Here is a 14,796-nt window from a genome sequence, read left to right on the forward strand (position 1 = left end):
CAAGTGTTTCATGGACATCCCCCAGGAGGAGTCTCTGCTCAACACAGAGCCGAGCAAAATCATTTCCCAGTTCAGGCAGGAATAAGCAGCAAAGGAGCTGTACTAAGATCACAAACTTATGTTCACGATGCCAGCCACATCAGGTCTGATGCAGACACAAGATCTTCGCTTCTGCCCCCCTGCCCCCCCCCATACCTCTCACTCCCAACCACCGCTCCCAACCTCTCATTCCCAAACATCACCCAAGAATGTTTAATATTTTGCAGTCAGACGTAAGGGCTGCCATTTCATGGTAGCCCTCAGCCAGCATTCACCTATCAGCACCACAATCAACAATAATTCAATCCTCTATTTCCGGCACCTTCTGTAACATAATGTCCCTTGCATTCTTTTCTAGCATTAGAAAACCGAGCCACTGAGTTAGATTAAGGCCTTCCTCCTGGTGCATCTGGGGTGGCTTTTACTGCACAGCAGCTGGCTATTTTTCTTAAGCTATTTGTACCTATTTCTACTTCACCTCACCCAAGTCATTTTTGAAAAGAAGATACATTTTTTAAACTTGTTATCCGATTAACTGTGCCACCAGGTACCAAGGTTAGTGAAAAGCTGTTACTTTCCAAAATGCAGAAGGGGGGAAAAGCTGCCATTCAGCAAGGCTGAGATGGAGCATCCACGAGCTGCTAAATGCTCCAAGCCAAAAGAAAAATGAAGACAGGCCAAGCAGGACTTACCTGGTCTCCCCCTCTACACAGGACTGCGAAGAGCAGCCCTAGGGCAGATCCAGCTCAGGCCAAAGTCCCAGTATGCCCTCTGCTGGTGCTGTCCCACCCACCACTGAAGAGACGGCAGCCTAGAGAAGAGTACAAGGCAAGGCTGGTGCCATTTCCATTACAGGCTTGTGCTCTGTGGGGTTGTTTGCTAGCTCCTCTGAAGACAGGAGGGCAGAGGAGAAGGCTTTGCAAAAAGACGCTCACAGTGAGGGAGGAAACTGGGGGCGGGGGCAGGATGGCTTACCCCTATGGTCAGGTTCCTCAGCTGTGGGTGAGATGAGACCAACAAAGGGCATGCTGGGGGCCCACACCGAGCAAGGGGCTGGAGTCCAGGTGGGGGCTGCACTTTGCAGGCCTGTAAAAAGAAAGAAAGGGGTGGGGGAGAGGAAGGTATTATCCACAGGCTGACACAGAAAGACCTGACATGCCCAAGTAGGCGTCTGTTACAGCAGATGGGCATCACAACTTCAGAAGGTAGGTCTTTAGCTTAAATTTAACTCCCCCCCCCCCATTTTTTGTTATTCCCCATTAAAAACCCATTAGCTGGCTGGCTATTCCGCAAGCCAAGAAGCAGGTGCCACTTGCAAAGAACTTCTTTCACCTGACTCCCCATAATTATTTTAAGAAGATTTCTCCTCTTTTTTTTTGTCCCCCCCCCCAGCCCCGTATCGTCCCTGCTTGGCCTCCCCCTCCCCATTTCCAGGCCCCCACTATCCAGAAACCAAAGAGTTCAAGAAGCAGAATACTAAGCTGGTGGCCATATTCCTGCCCACCTGTGTCAACAGAACCAATTGACTCCTTCAGAGAGGAAAACACTATTTTCCAGTCAATTAGAGTCAAGGAAACACAGGAGGAGCCTTACAGGTGATAGAAAGATGCGAGAACAAAGTAAGGGGATGGGAAGGAAGACAGTAAGGGATGGGAAGGGATGAGGAAAGGCACAGACCAGCGGAGGGAGGAGGAAGGAAAGAGGGAAAATGGAAGACTGAGAAAACATGACTGCAGAAGAGCCCCCCAACTGGGAGCTGCTCCAGATTCTGGAGGGAAAAGGCAAAAGGTCATTTCTAACTCTGGATGGAACTCTGACACTTACAGGTGTGCCCCGCCCTCCAGGGATTTGTCTTCCGAAATCAGCAAATGCTGGTGTGAAATCTGGACCCCGTGCCAATATCCGAGGATCCAAAGTTCGAAGAGGCAGTTTTGGCTGATTGATCTGTATTGGTAGAAAAATGTAAAGTTACGGGTAGCCATGCAGCAACTGTCTGCACAGACAGCAGCATTTGGTAGATACTCCAAAGTAGCCTCAAGAGCTACAGTTGAAAACAAAATGCACAGCCAATGACTCATCCTGCCCATCAAGATCCACTTCCCTTATAACTTTAACTCTGAGGGGGGTGCCTGCTAAAGCTGAGCAAACTGAGGCATGGCAGTTCAAGGCCATCTAACTACCCCACCACCAGAAAGCAAAGTTTCTTCATGTCTGTTGACAGAGAGGCAGCTCAGGGGAAGGGAATTGGGGGTTTTCTGCTTCCTGAGGCTAGAAGAATGTTTTGGGGAAGATGCATACATATCATCTAGTTTTAAACCCAGTCCAGTGGCAGCATCTCCTCTTGTGCCTTATTAAATCGGACCAGGTCTTCAAAATGTTGCAAAATCCAAGTTCTCAGTTTAAAACACTAGGCATGCCTTTCTCTCGACCTTCAGCCGCCACCACAAACTCACTTCCTCTGCCTACACACTAGCCCCATACCTTGTCAAGGACCACATCGCTGATGGGCGGCAGCCCCTCCGGCTTCTGGATGCAGGCAGGCATGAACTGGAAGTCTAAGAGGAACTCCCGGTCGTACTGCTTCTTCCCTTCGGAGTCCTGGGGCTTCCACTGCTCTGTAATGACACCACCAGCCTCAGGATGGGGCAATTCATTGCGCCACGTTTCCCCACCAAGGCCCCCTTGCTCCAATTAGAATTGTAGACATGGGGGTCTTTCTCCTTTGCCTCACCCTGTCCCCATTTTGTGGGGAAGTCACGAAATGGTCCAGGGAATGAGTGCATGGCTCCGTGGAAAAAGAATGTTGCACTCTGATTGTGGAGGTCTGGCTTTGCATCCATTTGGTCACATGGAGCCTTGCTTGAGCCCTTTCTTGACTGAGGGACACCCCCCACCCCACCCCGCATCTCTTTGCACAGAAGGAAAAAAAGGGTTTGATGCTGAAGGGGAAGAAGCAGGAACAGGACAGCACCGGGACAGCCGTCCACAGGTTTTGTAGCTTTGTTCTAAAGAACCCTTGGGAAGCGCAGTACAAGCAGCAGCAAAGCATGCAGCAGAGGGACAGTTGTGCACTCTGCTCTGTGCAGATGCACCTGGAGGCTCAGGGAGCATAGGTTGCCCAAAGAGCTACAGGTGGTCACTTTTATCACACAGAGGGGCAATGTAGCAGAGATTTGTAGAGAAGACGGTTGTCTAGGCCCAGCAGATATTCTATAAAGAATTTATATGTTTCAATCTTTCAAAGGGTCATTTTCAGGAATTAACCACCAAGTGCTCTTTAAAGGGAGGCAAACATCTGGAGCCACAAGTTTGACATCCTGGAAACGAGAGCACTGGCACCACATGAAAAATTAAAAGGCCTGGAAGGGAGTCGGGAGGCGTAAGTGCAGTGACGGCTGCCAGCTAGGGCCCTGGAGGTGCCAGCGTAGGCTCCACCACGTGCCCTGCTGAATCCACACAGATTCAGAGTCAGAATCTCAGGGAACCAAGCAGCAAAGGCAGGTTTCCAGGCAGGAAAAGCATTGACATGGAGTGATGCCTTCTTCTCCAGAAGCCACCTCACAAGGGGCTCACTCCACCTGCAGCCAGCTACTTCTTTCAAAATACTGGCAAGTCATAGCCAACTGTCCATTTCCGGCTCATGTGTACAAGAAATAAGGCATGCCTGCCAACTGCATGAAGCGGCCCTTAAACTCCGGAGGTGGCCTGGAGATTTGAGTCAAAGAATCACCCTCCTAGTCCAGAAGCTGCATCTTACACCACACCAAGCCCTCTCCTAGGAAGGCGCTCTCTCTCTCTCTCTCTCTCTCTGTGTGTGTGTGTGTGTGTCAGCTTGCTCAACATTTTCCTGGTTACACAGGAACAAAGCAAGCTGCCTTACTGTTGATCTAGCTCAGTATCATCTACACTGTCTGGCAGCAGTTCTCCTTGCCCTGGAGATGCTGCTGAGGGCTGAAGTTGGGGCCTTCTGCATGCAAAGCAGGTAACTAGGGCCCCTTTCCCATTGCTTTCTCTTACCCCTTTGCTATGAGAAATGCTGATTCCCCCAAAGAGGCAGAGGAGTAACAGCCCATGCCACGGAAAGGCAACACTGCTGAGGATGCCCCAACTTCTAGGGTAAGATGAGCAGAGGGTGACTTTGACTTACCTGGCTTATACTGGCCGGCCGGGGTTTCACTGGGACTCTCTGCGCAGCCTGAATTCCCCTCACCTCCTTCCCCCTCGGAGATGTTCTCAGCACCGTTGCGAATGGGCTCCCCTTCCTGCTCACCATTCTCCTCCGCAGCTTTCGCTACCTTAAGGTCAGAGTGGGAGTCCCTCCTAGGGCAAGTCTTCTGGCTCATTGCCTCTTGTTCAGATTCAAGTATCCTGTCACCTCCAGGTTCCACTTCTGCTTTAGGCTGAAACAACAAGCAAGCCCCAAATCAGCGCCCTACTCTCTGCCAAGCACTCAATAGACAAAGCTCCACTGCCTCTAATCTAAGGACTGGAAGTCACATGTGGCCCTCCAGACTCCTCTCACTGGTCCTTGGGACTCTTCCAAGGAAATGCCCCTTTCCTTAGCTCTGCTGCTGCACACCTGGTTGGAGTCGTGAGACTTCTCACTTGCCTAGCTAGAGCAGCGTGTAGAATCCTGCATGACTGTACAAAGGGTGGGAGTTGCATCTACTGCCCTGCCTTCTTTTTTATGCCCCTGGCCCTGCCCTCCACTGGCCCCTGGAAGGCTGCCCATGAGGGAGAAAGGCTCTCAGTCTGAAAAAGGGAAATACTGGCCAAACAGAGATTATGGATTTTTTTAAAAAACAACAACACACCAGGCATTCTCCAGTTTCTATCATTTTGGAATAGTTTCCAAAGTACTAACACTGCTCTGTTGCTGTAAAGCGTCCAGAACAGCCCAAATGATTTTTTAAAAATGATTTTGTTTTTCAATTGACACCCCCCGCACCAAATCAACACTTCCCCATCAGAACTGATTAAAAGCTCCACTAGCAAACAATACTGCAGCCTCTGCCAACCTGGTGCCCTCTGGATTTCCTGGACTGCCAGTCCTAGCTGGCTAATGGGAGTCTGGAGAGGAGTCTGATGAAGGTTGTAGCACTCTTAACATTTTCCTCAACTTATCCCTCTCTACCAGGCCAGTCACTCAAAATCAGAAACTAGGCAAACTTCTGGGGCTCCCTGGCTTAGTAGGTTCACCTCTAGGGCCAAAGAATCCCTTGAAACTTGGCAGCACGATGGCTCCTGAGCACCCCACCTCTCCGCCCTCCTGTCCGCCTTACCTCGGGTTCGGCCTCCACCCCCTCCTCGGCGGCCTGGCCCCGCTCTTTTGGTTTGTTCCACATCTTTGGTGCAGTTGCAGCTGTTTGGGCTACAAGATAAAGTTGGACAGGTTATTTATCAAATCCGGAGCCTGCTTGGAACAGAACAGCCTTGAGCACGGGCTCCCTTTTTCCAGTAAACTTAAAACTATGGGGAGGGGAGAAACTTGCCTCACAGAAACAACCTGAAGACAAGGGGAAAGGGGTCACATTGACAGCTGACATTAGGAAAACAATTCAAGAGATTCTAGAGGTGCAAATTAACCAAGAGGTGACACTTCTGCCCCTCACTGAAGTTCCTCTGACTTCCTGACAATTTACGGAAGTGTGGCCCTGGCCCTGGCGCCTCTTCCTTGGTCCAAGGCAAGACACAGCAATAGGCAGCTGTGGGGTGCAGTGGGGACACAAAGCTACCTATGTAAGTCCTCTTGTATGACTCTTAGCTGAGACTTTGTAAATGAAACACTGAGAGCAACTGATTTTTGCAGTGTAATTTTAAATGCCCCTTGAAAAGATGATTCATTGTGCTTCCAACCTGGAAGGTCAGATTCCCCCATCCCAATTATCTCTTTCTCTCATGCACACCCACACCAAGTCAAAACACAGCCACAGTGCAGTTCTACACCTCCAACACCAGAGGGCAAACACCAACAGGGCCTATATAGAGAGGTGGCTTTGGAGAACCATGAGCGCAGATTCTTCTTTCCTTAATATTGTTTCTGTTGGCAACAAGAGCAGAAATAGGTCTAAGCACCTTAAAATGTGCCAAAGGGTTAGCAGCTTGTTAACAGCATCAGCTTGGAAGAGACGGTGGACCCAGAGAGCTGTGACAAAGCACGAGGGGACAAAGAGCCTGGCCAGCTTTGACCCAAGGAAAAGAACTTAACCCTCAGTCCTGCTGTTCTTCCCCAGCGATTGCTATTTAGTGAGGATGGGGATTCTCAGAAGCCAGGTCTACCGAATGAAATGCATGGGGGGTTCCTGGTCTACTCGCAGAAAACCACAGAGATTTTTGGTGGCCTGTTCTACCCACTGGTATTCAGAAGCAAGCGGCCTCTGATCTGGAAGGAAGCACATAGCCACTGTGTCCTATTGGTGGTCTTATCCTTCCAGGAATGAGTGCAGCTTTTCAGCTGGTGAAATCAGCCAGGCCCATCTCAGTAGGAAAAAAAAAACTATCTACAAAGAGCTCACCACCTACTACCTCTGGAGGCTGGTGCGAAATGTGCTCCCCACACCCTGCCCTGCTGCAGCCACAATGGGCTCAAACTCACTTCCCCCAGTTCAGAAAATGGTCAGGACTTTCCACAGAAACTAGTTACTGTTGGACACACAAATGACCTGCATAACTGTGCAACAGGCAACTTTTCACCTACTCCTCAAAACAAGCCACAAAGCAAAAGTTACCCCCCCCCCGGTCTGTGCATTAAATTGTAATAGGCTTAATTACCCTAAACCTCCCTCCTTCCTTCTAATTGCAATATTTAAGCATGATAGAAACAGAGGATAGTGGAGAGGAGCCTCCTTGTGCGGCGGCTTCTTTGAACGCCCGTAAATAAAGGCAATGAGGACTAATAAAGCAACACATGATGCTTCTCAGCTGCACCTGACAGACCAACCCAAGATATTCTGGACTTTAGCAATTCAGAGCCAGCCTAAGTAGAAGTCATTAGAACTGCAGAACAGCCATTCGTATGCCTGGAGTCACAGTTATTAAAACATTCCCAGATGCTTCTCTTTTTAACAATTGATGGCCATAATGCCCTCTTAAGTGATTTCTCTCTCCCCACTCCCCCCAGAGTCCCCTTCAAGTTAACTGCAGAGTTCAGTAATGAACCCAGTGCTTCCTCCCACCTAGGGAGATGCCCAGAAGACAAACACCACTGCTTAGAAATGCTAGTGGTGAACTGTCTTAAGCACATACCTGGGATTCTCCCACCAGGACAGGAACTGCAAATTCTGTGGCCACCCCACAAAGCAGCCAACGGCCTCCCTTTCCACTAGCACTGGCCACCAATGACCAAGGACGAAAGGATCGCAGGGAGGTCCGAGGGATGAAACTTAAGGCTTGACCGGAGCATAGCCCTGTTGCCATGTCATAATGCGATGGCAGAAGACTATGACATACTGCCCTGTCAGGCAAGGCTCAGGAGGAACCCTGGGAGGGGTGTGTGCAAGTCCAGGCCATACCCACATGAGGCACCCCATGGCACTGGGTGAGAGGGGGGAGGAGTTACCATCTACTTCCGTCTGTGGTGGCAGCAGCCCCCATGTTTGCAGAGGAGGAAGGAATGGCATCAGCATTCAGACAATGGCAGTCGGGTGCGAAGAGCCATTTCAGAGACTGAGACCCCCAAGTCCTTTGCAGCACTACAGAAGCTGGCTTCCCTACTTTCCACCACTTCAGCGCATGCCCACACAGGGAGCTGCAGCCCACACAGGGAGCTGCAACACAGAGGAGAGGGAAAGCTTTGCAGTCTTCCCCAGATCAAGAGAGTGATTAAGAGACGTGCTTGTGAAGGGCCCAAGTCTGAAAGGACAACAATCCAAGCACACCTTCTAAGGCACCCAAGCACGGTGGAGAGGCAGCTTCCAACTCACACAAAATATTGGTGAGAAGCAGGAAGAAGCAGGTGCTACACTGACACAAGAAAAAGAGAGGGGCTTTTCCTAGTTCCCATCTAAACTCCACACCCCATATGCTGCTGCTGCTGGCTGACTTTCCTCAAATCCTCACAAGCCACCAACATCCCCTAATTGGCTTCTATGGGGCGGAAGAAGGAAGGAAAAGAGAAATTATTTTGGCAAAGCTGTGCAACTAGAGAAAATTAAAAGAAAACTACCTCAAACTGGGGCGATGATCTCTTTGATAAGAAATGCAATTCAAATACCATACATATTTCTCAGAGACACAGTGAAACTTTTAACATTAAAGAGGTGTTGGCAAGTAATCTCACAAATCATTTGGGAGCAACTCTGGGGACTGCTTGGGTTTCTTTTTATGTAAAAGGAAAGGGAACAGTGCAAAGGTAAAAAGCCCAATCCTAAAGATGTAGGATAAAAATAACTTAAAAATGAATAATATGGGAAGTGATTCTGAGCCAGAAAAGAAGGTGGGTTTTGTGAATTATTTTTTTACGAGAGAGAGAGAGAGAGAGAGAGAGAGAAGCAGCAAAATGCCAAGCATTTGAACCATCCCAAGTCTGCCACCCACCCACCAATGCAGCTCTCCCTAAATGGTTGTTCTGCCTGCTTTCTGCTAGATAAAGCAGGAAGCATAAAAACAAACCACTTTCACAGGCTGTTTCTCGCTTTTGCTCATCATACCATAGAAGCCCTGTTCATTGTGGGGAAGGAAACAAGCCTACCCCGTCCCCATCAGTCCTTGTCTCCCCTTCAGGATTTGAAAAAAATCTAAGGAACTGGGCAAATTTCCCACCCATCCGGCCTCCTCTGGGCCTACTTAGCTGCCCTCTGAAATACACATCTCTAGATCCTTTTCCAAGTTGCAACCGAACAGGAGAAAGCACACACTCACACATGGAGTTGAGGCAACTGATCCTATTTCCCCTGTGCAGCCAACCTCCCCCCCGCAAAGCTGTCCAGGCTCTGAATAAACTGTACCACAGACTTTTAAGGAGTTGGGAGAGACCATTGTGACCCCCTGTGAGGATACTCACCTGCTCCGGGGCCCTTCTTTGAATTCAAGCCCTGAGAGTCTGCATTGTCCTCCGGTTGTCCGTCTACCTCCACCTCTTCTTTCTCCAGATTTTCCTGGGTGTCTTCGCCAAGGGTAGTTCTTGTGGCCTCCTCTCCTTCTAAATCCCCCTGAAGAGCAGGGAGGGCACCAGGTAGTGGGAGAGGAGAAGCAGATGGTGGCGGAGGAAGAGGGCTCGTCGCTCTAACAGTAGCAGCGGCAGAAATGGGAGGAGGGCTGGGAGGAGGAGATGGAGGCAGAGACGGAACAGCAGGAAGAGCGACGGAAGCTGGAAGTGGCACACTTTCTGCCTCGTCCAGAGGTGCCTCTGGGCTCTCCAGATCCACAGCCAAGGGTCCAGCTGCCTCTGGTTGATCTGGTTCCAAGATGCCATCAGTCACTGTGACCCTTTCACTAACTCCGTTCAGTTCAGTAATTAGATTAGTACTAGCAGTCACTTGGAGGTCGTTGGGGACTATTCTAGGGGGCTCCCTGCCTATATCCGCGCTGGCGTCATCTGTTGGGGGGCAGACGGGCACTTCCATGCAGGGCGCAGCACTGTGAAGAGGTGCGGCTTCCTGTTTCGAGGAAGCAAGTTCACATCCATCCTCTGAGTCTGGTGCAAACGTTGATTTAGGAGGCAGAGGAGTGGCGGCGGCAGCAATGACCACCGCAGGGGAGGGCAAAGCCGTGAGAGGAAGCTCTGTTGAGGTCTCGGAGGAGGAGGTGGTCGGGGTCTCTGCTGTCAGGCCCATTTGATCTTTCCTCTCTCCACTAGGCTCTGGTCTGAGGGCAGGGGAAGGAGATTTTAATACTGGATCTGCTTTAGGCTTCTCTTCTGGGGGGAAAAAATGGAAGAGTTAGAAAGGGCCATTTAACTCGTCAGATCAGAATGAATTTGCATCAATTATCTACGCACTCCCACTTTCCAAGAGGAACTGCAGAAACCCCCACGCACCTCCCTGCCCAGAGTCCTCAATTCTCAGCCCAGAGGTTACTGAAGGAAGAAATGGGGATTAAGCAAGCAATGTGCTGCTCTTTTCTGTCAAGTTTGCTTGCCACCCATTCTGCAATACAAAAGGAGTCTGAGCCCCCAAACCCTAGCTGTTCTCTTTGGTGGTTCCTAATAGGGCAGTTTGGCTTCAAGTGCCACTTGCCTTGGCACTAAGTACCACCTCCTCACAGAGGAGGGGACTTTTTGGAGCCACAAAGGGCTCCCATGCACAAGCAGTGTAGCTGTGAAAAAAGTGAACTACGGGCCCTTTTGTGGATTTCTTTGCCAAGGTTGCTTCGAAGACGCCGATTAACAACATGGATGTGCATTTACAGGATAAATCAAAAGACAATGTCTCAAGTCCTGAGAACTATGTTGGAGCTCCCTCCGCCCCACAGCATTCGTTTTTTACCCTAAAGAGTCTTGTTATGTGCATGAGGGGTGGAGATGCAAGATGTACAATGGGAATCTTGGGATGCAAGCCCAATTCAGCAGCCAATGCAACAAGTGGAGCGCATGCATCGCCCCCAACCCCCACAAGCTAGGCTGAGCCTGGTGTCTCCTGTCACTACTGTCAAGGGACCAACTGAACTTCCCCCTTTGGACTCTTGGTGCCTTTCTAAACTCACAGTCAAGAGGGCCAGTCGCTATTTACAAAAAAGGTTTTGCCACTAATATCTGAAACCCAACTGTCTTGCACAAGTCAGTAAATAAGGGACTGAACACTGGAAGGCCACCTCTGCTATAGGGTCACCAAAGACAATGGCAGCAACTGAGGGGATTGGTTCAAGGGCACTGAAGCACCACTAGGAAAGAAGAGGACTAGTTTTGTGGGAGTCGCAAGGCTGAGAAATCTTCTGGCTGCCATTTTCTCAAAGCTTTTGCAGCCAGCCTCTGACTTTCAGATCAGCTATCATGAACTAACTGAATGCAACATCTTCATTTTTTATTTTTTGCCTTTGGCCAGACATAAAGCAGAATGTGGCTCACTCCCAGTAACTACAGTCTCTCACATGAGGTCTGGACGTCAAGATTTTCCAGAGGGGCTCTTCTTTCTGTCCTGTGAACACCCAAAGGACATTTGGTGGGCTCCTAATTGGGGAGCCCCTTCAGCGTCTGCTCCCAATGTCTAGAGCTCCCATATCAAGGGGAGTCTATATAATCCCTTCTGCCAGCAAGAGAATACAGGTAGATCGCACCTTAGGCTGATTTCACTTTCTTGATCATACCTTACATGGATCACTGAATTTTTTAAAAAATAAAAAGGGCCAGAAGAGCAAGAAAAAACCCTGGAAGCCTTGTCCAAGATCTCATGAGCACCCTTGCAAGACCTTTATACAGCTTAGTGAGAATGATGAGGTGTCTTACATGGAGGGGCAGGGGCAAGGCCTGCTCAGCACTGCTTTTGGACAGGTAGGGATGGTCTTGCTGTTCTAGTTTTACATGCTTTTGCCTTTGCACGTGACAGCCAGGATCATAACCCCGACGTTATGTGAGATGCACCTGTGCATTTTTATCCTGACAGGTGTTTGACCCCAGTACCTATAAATTGTTTAAATTTATTCTAGTGCCAGTGGTATTTAATTAATTCTATAGAAGTGATTTTACCTGCCTTGTTTATTGCCATTATTATTATTATTATCATCCAATTTTAACTGCCTGGGGCACCAGATGGGTTATGTATTTAAGAAATAAAGACTAAAAATTGCCCAGTCACCGTTACCTGCTCCACCCCCTGCCCAGAGTCTTACCCCAAGGTGACCCTGCATATCCCAGAAGGAGGAGTTACAACCCAAAGCCCCATTGTACAGCTGGGGGAACTCAATAAATGTGCAAGGTGTTCAAAGACCAGGTTTAATTTCTAATCTTGACATCTACAAGCACAGACTGTTTCATGGATGCATCAAGTCTCAACAAGGCTCTTAGATATATTCTAAGTTATATTGCAAAAACAGAAGTAAAGACGTGTATTTTAAGAGCATTTACTGTTGCAATGTTTTTATAACAACCAGAAAGAGAACAAGCGACAGCCCACCCATGCATAATTATAAACAGCGAAACGAATATTAAATTAACACCATCATTATTAAATTAAGAGCAACAACTATGAATGCCTGTCAGCCCAGGCAGCCCTACAAACATCCCCCCCCCAACCAGACTCCTTCCTACTTAGCCAAGAGAGTCATGGCAGCTGCAGTGACTCAGAACCCTGCCAACAATGCCCCTAAAATGTGTCATTCCCCCAATGTCTTCTCCATCAGCCACCCCACAGAATACCAACAACCTCAGCTACACCTGCCTCCCTCCTCAATGGAGAACCCTAAGGAGTGCAGCTGGGTCCCTCTAAGCACTCAGCAGAGCAGCAACTGGGCAGCCACTCCAACCTGGCAGTTGCTGCCCTCCTTCCAGGTTCAGAGTGGCTGTGCTGGGTCACAACAGAACTGGCCAGAACTGTGACCACGACCGCACGCTGCTGCAGCCACCTACGTCAACCACCCCTGCGGAGGCGTTGGCAGCAAAGAAGCACTTGGTTCTATTGAGCATTCAGTGGGGAGCAAGTGTGAAAGGAGCTGCCCAACGGGCCAGCAGTCAAGCTGCGGGGGGTAACTGATGGCTCTAGGGTGCCAAAGAAGGGGCTTCCTTGTCACAAAGGATTTACAGCTCATTTAAGCACTAGCTTGAGACTGCCTTTGCCAACCTGGTGCCTTCCAGATGTTGTGCTCCTATCGGTGATAGGTCATTCATGACACATTTTCCCCCTAGTCTGCCTTGGCCAAAATTCAGAAAACTTGTTAACTTCCTGTGTTTTTGCCCAACAGGCTGCTTGTGAAAGCGCTACAGAAACCAGCAAGGTGGGTCAATGTCATCATCACCACCAACTTGCAGATGGGAAGCTGAAAGGTGGCGCTTTCCACAAGGTCAGAAATGATTCAGTGTTCAGGCTCACAGATTCACCAGCTCTCGAGGCTCCTCACAGAGAGAGGGAGAGCACCTCTCAAAACTGGGACAAAGAGATCCGTCCACCCACCTTGCTTCAGGTCGCTTGTCACAGCGATGGGGGTGCTGGCAGCGAGGTGAGAGCTCTCCATGGCCCCGAACGCCACAGGGCTGTGCTCGGGGACCTGGCTGGGCAGCTGCTGGGATTTGAAGTACAAAAAAGGGTGATAATGAGCATGCGAACATAAAAACTAGCAACATGGAACACAAGCGAGCAAGAGGGGCAGAAAACCCAGTTGGGTTGGAAAGGAAAAAAAATCAAGAAAAGGAAGAAATAAGATATACGGTCATAAAAAAAAAGCGCATGGGGAGGGAGGGAGAAAAGCAGCAGGAGGAGAAAGACAAATTACTATTCACAGCAGTGAGAAGGGAGAAGGCACAACCAGTTATCTGGACACCCCCCCATGCCATGGAATTTGGGGGGAAAGCATGCCTCTCCCCTACCCAACTATTTAAAGGTTGCCACAATTCAACTGAAAGCCTTTCAAAGCACTTTGTTAAAAAAAAAACATGAAGTGTTGAATAACAATAAACCGAGAGGAGCTACAATTGGGGCATGTTCCACAACCCAAGTCCTGGAGACCCTCCCGCCTGAAGCAGCCAAGGTCCTTCTCCAACTTTCCTTGCCCTCAGAAGCTGGCTCATCTCTGGCAAGAAGTTTTCCAAGGACGACTGGCTTTGCCTTGCAGCTGATGAGCAGGAGAGGGTGAGGGCAAGAAGCGCCACCGGGATACAGACGCTGCGCAAGGAGGCTACAGCAGAGAATGAGTGCCAGCCTCCTACCACCTACCACGCAGTTACCTGGGGTGGGGTGGGCGTGGACGAGGGCCTGACCGTGGGAGGTGTGGGGTTGCGGCTTCCTCCACCAGACATGATCTCTTCCGTTATGTCTTTGCCCCCTTGGTTGGGATCTCGGATGCGGATCTGGAAAGGGTGGAACGAAGCACCCGCTCAAATCACCTCCCCAAAAAAGTGGCTTGGCTGGGGGTCCAGCCTCATGCTGTGAGGGGAGCATGACACTCGCAACTCACAGTTCAGAGGGCTGCGCCAAGGGCCACAGCAGCACATGGTGGAAGGAAGGCCCACCCCAAGAGGTGCCCCTTTTATAATGTTACACCCCCACCCCCAAAGGTACCCCCATTATAACGCCCACTAAGGTGCTGCCAAGAGGTATTTTTGTTCCAAAAAGCTTTCTAAGTGGCTGAGGTCTCCACAATCGGTGTTTCTTTTTAGGGTTTTCCCATTCGTTTGCTGCTATTTTAAACTGTTTTGATTATATTGCATATATCACCTTAAAACACATACAAGGAAGGTGAGTAAATAACAACAAAGGCTTTAAACAGAACACCTGTGAGAGAGACTCCTCCCATGGTGAGGGGAGTGTCAACCTCCCCAGTTTCCAGCTTCTCCCTTCAACCCACAGGGCTCAGCATTCAGCTGCAGAGCTCTCTTACCGTTTTCTTCTCCCGCTTGGCTGGTGGGATTGGCTGCTGCTGCTGCGTAGGCACTATGATGGGTGTGGACTGATACACCGGGGGAGTTGGGTAGAAAGGTGCCCCTGCAGTGGGTAAAGGGGGACAAGGAGAATCTTAGGCTCACTCCTTTGGCTGCCTGCCTGTGGCAAAGTGCTCAAAGCCACGTCCCTTCACCCAGGACGAGCTACCTCAAAGTGTGACTCCTAGTTTTCCTCTTTCAAGGTCAGGGAAATGAGGGGCCACTTGCTCCCTCTGCTTGGGAGTGCCCCCCCC

The 14,796-nt window shown here is 49.8% G+C and overlaps 1 protein-coding gene across 29 annotated transcripts in view; it reads right to left on the minus strand.

Moving 5' to 3' along the window:
* EIF4G3 (eukaryotic translation initiation factor 4 gamma 3) overlaps positions 1-14,796 on the minus strand; it is a 79,562-nt gene that overhangs the window by 15,167 nt on the left and 49,599 nt on the right. For 20 of the 29 annotated variants that reach the window (XR_014158735.1, XM_081870688.1, XM_081870682.1 and 17 more), the window contains 9 exons: positions 14,503-14,606; positions 13,850-13,972; positions 13,080-13,188; positions 9,041-9,895; positions 5,322-5,410; positions 4,187-4,439; positions 2,521-2,654; positions 1,864-1,983; positions 1,015-1,125 (listed from right to left, as the gene is read on the minus strand). Coding sequence is in view for 28 of the 29 variants with exons in the window: in XM_081870688.1 (XP_081726814.1) it covers positions 1,015-1,125; positions 1,864-1,983; positions 2,521-2,654; positions 4,187-4,439; positions 5,322-5,410; positions 9,041-9,895; positions 13,080-13,188; positions 13,850-13,972; positions 14,503-14,606 (1,898 nt within the window). In the remaining variant the exon portion in view is untranslated. The remainder of the gene's footprint in view (positions 1-1,014; positions 1,126-1,863; positions 1,984-2,520; positions 2,655-4,186; positions 4,440-5,321; positions 5,411-9,040; positions 9,896-13,079; positions 13,189-13,849; positions 13,973-14,502; positions 14,607-14,796) is intronic. The other 9 variants (XM_081870703.1, XM_081870705.1, XM_081870700.1 and 6 more) reach the window with 3 other exon arrangements.

Source organism: Podarcis erhardii (assembly GCF_964252035.2).
Source record: "Podarcis erhardii genome assembly, chromosome: 7".
Lineage (NCBI taxonomy): Eukaryota > Metazoa > Chordata > Lepidosauria > Squamata > Lacertidae > Podarcis > Podarcis erhardii.